The sequence below is a fragment of the Ananas comosus genome, unplaced genomic scaffold (assembly GCF_001540865.1).
Source record: "Ananas comosus cultivar F153 unplaced genomic scaffold, ASM154086v1, whole genome shotgun sequence".
Taxonomy (NCBI): domain Eukaryota; kingdom Viridiplantae; phylum Streptophyta; class Magnoliopsida; order Poales; family Bromeliaceae; genus Ananas; species Ananas comosus.
This window is the reverse complement of record NW_017893424.1, coordinates 31,768-39,361: the sequence shown is the minus strand read 5'-3', so window position 1 is coordinate 39,361 and position 7,594 is coordinate 31,768. Positions and strand designations below refer to the sequence as shown.

The window sequence follows — 7,594 nt, the reverse complement described above, 5'->3', positions numbered from 1 at the left end:
CTTCAAGTGGGAGATTGTTGAGCTAATTATATTGGGCCTATTTGTTATTTGGGCCTTGCTATTTGGGCTATGTAATTTGGTGAAGTCAAAATCTCCTCTTTCTATATTTTCTTATCATGTATGTGGGCCCCTATTTGTAAGCTTTTGGATCATGGTTCTTTTGATCCAAAGGCCCATATTGTTAGCCTCTTCTCTTAGGGAGCTAAAGTAGGATATTAGAATAGAGAGAGAAAAATAGAGAGAGAAGTAGAGAGTGAGAAAGGAGTGGGAGAAAAGAGAGAAAACCCTAGAGCTTGGTTTTGATCTTAGTTCTATCAAGAAGGAGGTGAGATCTTCCTTGTGAGGTGTGGTTTACACCATTTGGGTAGAGCTAGAGATTGTTGGAGCTCTCTTTTATACCTTGGAGTTAAGGTGATATTTCTCCCATTTGAATCTCTCTTGTAATCTCCAAATTTATAGTGGAAGCTTCTTTGCATTGTTCTCCCGTGGATGTAGGTATAGCCGAACCACGTAAATCCTTGTGTTCTTGTGATTTGGTTTAATTTGTTATTGCTCTTGTGCTTGGCTCTCCATTTGATGCTTGTAGAGAGTGGGTTGTGAAATTGCCCACCAAGTGTTTGTGAAATTGCCACCAATATTTTTCACCCTCATTTGAACAACAATGGCAACAAAATTTGTTATGTATCTCATACAAAAGTAGAGAGGGGCGAAATTATTTTAGACCGTAAATGTTTAATTTCATTGTTTGGTTCATTGTAAACAAAATTCGGCCGTAACTCTTTTATCCAGAGAACGCGGTTATTGATTTTGCCTTGGGTGATGATGAAGTTATTCACAAGAGAGAAGAATAGAAAATATAATAAAGAAAAATAACTGCTGTAATTTTATTTTTTTATCTTTTTATATACCAGTGTGAAAATTTAAAAAAAATAAAAAGGGATAATTGTATTTCTAAAGCCGTTGACTTGGACCGCGGCAGAAAAGATATTATTCATTTGAATTTCAGTAACAGTACAAATCATTTTTAACTTAAGAATCAATTATTTACAAGTAAACAAACAGGCCCTTCGAGTTGGAATATCATGCATGTCACAATTCCACGGCTTCGAGTAATTGCAAGAGCTCAATATTTTTGTTCCACCCACTAGCTATAAGGTGATGCCTTGTTATTGAATTAAATTTTTTTTCAATGCTTTAGTACACTTTCTAAAAAAAAAATTATAATAAAACAAGAATAAAAAAACTATATCAAGAGTAGTCCTTCATAATTGGTACAAGTGAGAAATTTTTGGCAGCATATAGAAAAGAGAATTCTGCTTTTATTTATTAAAATTGATTAACTTACAGATCATTACATTTCAGCCATCAGTTGTGTTTATTTTTGACATCTTTTTCTTGAGTCTTGCAAACCATACTCTAGAGGTTACATAGAGACTGTCATACAAGCTGTCTACATATCGGAACCACCAAATCCTAAATCTTTTATCTACCAACAGAACTCCAGTAATAGCCCAAAACCCAACTGCAAATCCTGCTATTGTAATAAGGCAAAGGAGTAAGATTTCTTTTCGATTTTCGTCAGCATTTTCTGAAACATTAGTTGGAGTTTGACTTGACTGGCCAATTGTCGGGCCTTCGGCTTCGCCTTCATTGCCTGTGCAACTCACATTTATTTGGAATCCGCAAAGATATTGGTTTCCGACATATATTTTAGGATCCACAAATGTGTTCATTTGCTTTCCTGTCGGAATTCTTCCCGAGAAGTTGTTGTAGGATAAGTCCAACAAGTCCAAGAAGCTTAAGTTCGACAAGCTAGATGGAATTGTTCCTGATAACTTGTTTCTCGACAAGTTAAGATATTCTAGTTGCATCATATCGCCTATCTTTAGGGGTGTAAAACGGGCCGGGCGGCACGTGGGCCGCCCGGCCCGGCACGGCCCGCTTGGGCCGTGCCAGCCGGGCCAGCACGGCCCGGAACCCAGGCCCAAGGCAAAGTTGCCTTGGGCCTGGGGTTTGCTCTCCTCGGGTGGAGGGCTTGGCCCTCCTCCCAAGGAGAGCTCCTCCCAAGGTCTGCCTACAGACCTTGGGAGGAGTGATTTTGGTCCAATGGACCAAAGCAATTTTGGTCCATTGGACCAAAAACCCTTCTCAACTTTTTTTTTTTTTCAAAAAAAGAATACAAAAATATATTAAATAAATTTAAATATTTATTTTTTGTAATTATTTTTATAAATTTTAAATTTTTTAATCAAAATATCAGTTTATATAAATATAATTTATTGTTTATATTTTTTTAAATTATATGTACATTTTTTAAAAAAATAAAAAAAGGGCCGGCCCGGAGCACGGCCCAGCCGGCCCGGCCGGCACGGCCCCGTGCCTTCCGGGCCTAGGGGCCGTGCTGGCCGGATGGTAGAGAGTTCGGGCCCGCACGGCCCGGCCCGGATTTAGCCACCGGGCCGGGCCGGGCCACTTCCAGCCCGGTTCGGCCCGGGAAATGTGGGCCGTGCCGGCCCGGCACGGCCCACATTACACCCCTACCTATCTTGGACGGTACTTGTCCCATTACATCATTACTCGACAAGTCAAATACCAACAATCCGAGAAGATTTGTTAGTTCATCGGGAATGCGTCCTGACAAGCTATTCCGAGAGAGATCCAAGATCGTCATTTGCGAAAGAAGATCGCAACCATATAGATCTTCTCTTCCTTTGATGTCCAATATCATATTCTCACCATAAAAACTCCCATGATTGTAATAACTATCAAGCGGGGGAAAATAATCACACATGTAGTTGAGAGGGGTCCTCATGGACATGAAGTTGCCAAAGCTTATAGGTATAGGCCCTGAAAGATTGTTGTCTGAGAGGTCTAAGATGTGGAGAGCAGTAAGATTAGAGAGTTCTGTTGGAATTTGGCCGACAAACTTGTTTGATTTCAAGCTAAGAATCTTGAGAGACGAGAGCTCTGCAAGCCAGATTGGGATCCTTCCTGTAAACATGTTACCACCAAGATCAAGAGTATGTAGACTCTTGCAGGCCTTTAAGGATGAGGGAAGCTCTCCAGATAAACTATTTTCCCTTAGGTGCAAGGATTGAAACCAAGGTAAATCACAAAGCCATTTGGGTATTCCTCCGGAAAGACTGTTGTTTGAAAGCTCCAAATCTTCTAAGTAAGTGGTGTGATTCGGACAATTCGGGAGCTCTCCTGATAAATGATTGTTTGAAATTGATATGCGGCTAATCAATTGTGAATCACAAATAGATACGGGAATCCTGCCATTTATTTTATTCATTGACAGCGAAAGCACACGTAAATTAGGCATTAGCTGGAAAATATCATCAGGAATAGGGCCCATAAATGAATTGTTTGACAAATATAATTGTCCCGTGTTTGACGGAAAACGTGGCACTGGTCCCTCAAAGAAGTTGGAACTTAAATCAATAGATAATTCTGGATCATCACTGAATTTTATTAAGTTGGGTAGCACACCATGTAGCTCATTATTAGCAAGATTAACAACTGAAAGATTGGTCATTGAGTTCCAAAACCAATTTGGCACTGAATCTGAAATGCCCGTAGAAGATAGATCGAGGTAGTTTAGAGGCTTCTGCGTCTGAAGCCATGAGGGAAACTGGGGGCCTAATTTACAGCCACTAAAGTCCAAATCACTGAGTTGGAAAGGAGGAACCCAATTGTGGCTCAGATTCAAAACCAAGGGGTTATTACTCAGGTCGATATACTCTAACTTTGTAAGGTTAGAAAAATGATATTCTGAAATAACTCCAACAAGAGAGTTGGAGCTAAGACCCAAAGATATGAGCTCATTAAGGTTCCCGAGACTTTCGGAAACAGTGCCATTTAACTTATTGTCATTAAAAGATAACTTCCGTATTTTGGGCAGTTTACCGAGAGAGGCAGGGATCGAACCAGAAAGCGAGTTTTCTGAAAGATCAAGAATACGTAGATTGTTTAGGTTACCTATCCAATCCGGTATGTTCCCGCTTAGAGAAGTGAATCTTAAATCCAACTCTTGCAAACTGTTTTGGAGACACCCAGAAAACAACTCAGCAAATGTGTCTAACTGGGAATTAATTGTGGAAAATAATAAACGTAGCTTGCGAAGCTGGCAGAGATTGCTCAAACTAGACGGTATCCCGGCATCAAGGTCAACAGACTCTAGTTCGAGAACCTTCAGCGAAGTCAAGTTTCCAATTGCAAATGGAATGAGCTCTGTAAATCCACTTTCAGTGAGATAAAGATATTGAAGGGAAGTAATTCTAAACAACCAGTCGGGTAAGCTAGAATTTACTTTGCTGTTATTAGAAAAATCCCAAAGTGATGCGCCATAAAGATCCAAAAGGGAGAGAGAGGTAAAATTGACAAACGGGAGGGAATGTGGGAAGTTATCAAATTCGCAGCGCGCCAAACTAATGTCTTGTAGTAAAGGAAGCATGTTCAATGCTAGTAGCCAATTAGAGGTATTCTCAATCGAAGAGCGGCTCATATCGAAACGAAGTAGAGAGGTAAGTTGAGAAAGCCAATCAGCATTACTCAATGTAAGATTGTTACCGGAAAGATCGAGGGTTTGAAGTCTTGATAGGTTTCCGAGCTGAGTGGGTACCACCCCACAAAAGTTGGAAGACGAGAGGCTGAGATAGTTTAACTTCTTGAACGAACCGATCCACGGCGGAATCGAGAGGCACGCAAGGTCAATGTAGCTGAGATCCAAGTAGCTCAGCTGCTTAAGACGAAGCAAAGAAGGATCGAATTTGCTGCCGGCAAACGGCCTCCCTTGAAGATCTAAATGCACGACATGTCCGGTTCGGTTGTCGCACTCCACGCCCTCCCATTCGCAGCAATCGTTTCCCTCCCAAGGAGAGAAGCCAGCTGCAGTTTGGTTGAAATCTCTGGCGAACTTCAGAAGTGCTTCTCTCTCGGAATCTGGGCAACTTAATGCCGTTGCATATGCCAACGAGAGGAATAGCAGCAAAGCTCTTATTATTGCTTTGCAATCCATTCTCAGATTTTCTTTTTATTTTATTTTTTGCAGTGCCTCACGTTGCATTTATAGTTACCAAAAGCTTATAGGCTAAAGTCAGTCAACACGAAGTTGCACCGAAATGCCACCATAAAATGCTCCCCACTTTGTTGACGAGGGTGTTTAATTTTCCAAGATGACTTAGACTTCACCATTACTAGTGCAAGGCCCGCCCTTTGCAGCGAATAGATCGTATTTCAATCAATTAAAATATATAATTATTAAGCTTGTAATATTAAAAAATTATAACTAAATAAAAATATTATCAAATAGTGTTATGTATATTACAAATAATAACTTTTTTATTAATATTTTCTTAATTTTTGAATAGTTATATTATTTTAACAACTTTATTTCAAAATTAATCAAATTTAATAGTTTTGAAAATTGTCCTGTAAATAACATTTTTAACTAAAAAGTTACATGCACATGATATATATTAATATTCTATACACCACAGCTTATATTAGATGATAAATATTTTGATATTAAAATTTAATTAAACATATATAACTTAAAAGTTAATAATTTAAATTCTATTGAATGAATTAGATTTTCAAATATCTATTAAAAGGTTTTAAGCATACGATACATGTACAAATATACACTCCACACACATATACACTCTTAGGTCCCGTTTGGATACCTCTAAAAACGTAGCATAGTTTAATATTATGCTATGCCGGTAGGAAATAATCCTATGAAGCGTTTGGAAAGAAAAAAAATGACGTAATTTTTGAAGTTAGTTATCCTGTACTCTAAAAAATAGAGTAAACTTACAATCCACTTTAACAAGGAAAAAAATTCTACCATTTTGGCTCCTAAAGATGAATCAATTTCTAAATTTTAATTTCAACATAAATTTTAAATTTCAAATTTAAAATTTTAAAATTTATTTTAATTTTGATTTCAAATTTCAAATTTCAAATTCAAAAGTTCAAATTTCAAATTTCAAATCAAAATTCAAAATTCAAAATTCAAATTTCAACTTTCAAATTTCAATTTCAAATTTCATTCAAATTCAAATTTTAAATTTCAAAATGTTCAAATTTCAAATTTCAAATTTTAAATTTCAAATTTTAAATTTCAACTTTCAAATTTCAAATTTCAAATTTCAACATTCAATTTCAATTTCAAAAAGTTCAAATTTCAATTTCAAATTTCAAATTTTAATTTTATTTTAATTTTAATTTTTAATTTTTAAAAATTTAAATTTTAAAATTAAATTTTAATTTTAAATTTATAAATATGTAAATATAAATTTATTAAATTTATAATTAAATTTTAATTATAGATTTTTTAAATTTCAAAATTTAAAGTTTAAATGGTGTACTTTACTTTTAAATTTAAAGTTTCAAATTTTAAATTTCAAATTCCAAATTTCAAATTTCAAATTTAAAACATAAAATCTAATTTAATTTTTAAATTTTAAATTTTAAATTTTAATTTTATATTTTGAATTTTGAATTTTAATTTTTAAAATTTTATTTTTAAATTTTGAATTTTGAATTTTGAATTTTAAAATTTTAGAAATTTAATTGTTATAAATCCTGTGAAATTGTATGATATGTATCCAAACAGCTTAAAAATGAAACTATGGAATTTTTTTTGTAGTTACAGAATTCTGTATTTCATTTAGACCAAAACCATAGAATAAAAATTTCATGGAATTTTTTAACTATGCATCCAAACAGGGCCTTAGTGTAGAGAATGCTTAATTTAATGCACTCATAGTATCAAGAGAGAAAATAAATCTTTTCTTGCACCTGGTATATACTTGATGCTTCATACATTGTAGAGGATATTAAATAATTTATAAAACATTTAGTAATTAGTAGTGTAAAATAAAATATAACATAAAATAATTAAATAATTTATTATATAATATAAATTTATATTTGACACATAATTTAGAGTCGGTGTATGGTGTCATTAAAACATGAGTGCAGGATCCCAATCGGGCCTTTCTAAAGTGTGGCACAACCACTAAAATCGAATGTTCTATCTCTTATACAATTCTAACTTCATTCATCATAAAAAAAGTAACTCTCTATCTATATATAAGTAAATGACCAATAATATTTGTATTAAATAATTAAAATAATTAATACATAATATGATATATACATATTAATGATATTTATTAAGCAATTTGATCACGGGGAGATTGCGTTACATGTTGTGAGAAACTACGATTGAAAAATATCTTGTTTGTTTATTCACGATTATTCGGTTACGATATATTTTCTGCAGTTCCTTATTCAATTAGTCTTTTTATTCGAGAAAAAAATATTTTAAACTATCTAACAAATTTTATAATGCGTAATTGTTAAAATTAAGAGTCGACCAATCATATTTTGGATATTTCAAAAATTGTAGATGTAAAATTGATCGCTTATCAGATTGTAATATTAAAGTTTGATATTAAAATCAAAATAAAATCAAATAAAATTTTTTTAAAATTTTATTTTTACTATGTAATCATTCTATATGTTAGATTTTAAAATTCCAACCAATCTATGTGGTAAATTTTAAAATTCACATATAAAAAAT

General features: G+C 34.1%; 1 protein-coding gene across 1 annotated transcript; it reads right to left on the bottom strand.

Moving 5' to 3' along the window:
* Window positions 1-1,358: 1,358 nt before the first annotated feature.
* On the bottom strand, window positions 1,359-5,020 carry LOC109706017 (LRR receptor-like serine/threonine-protein kinase GSO1). The gene is made up of 2 exons (XM_020226822.1): window positions 2,542-5,020; window positions 1,359-1,654 (listed from the first exon to the last, which is right to left on the bottom strand). Exons 1-2 carry the CDS (start codon window positions 5,018-5,020, stop codon window positions 1,359-1,361), a joined length of 2,775 nt encoding a protein of 924 aa, XP_020082411.1.
* Between the last annotated feature and the right edge of the window lie 2,574 nt (window positions 5,021-7,594).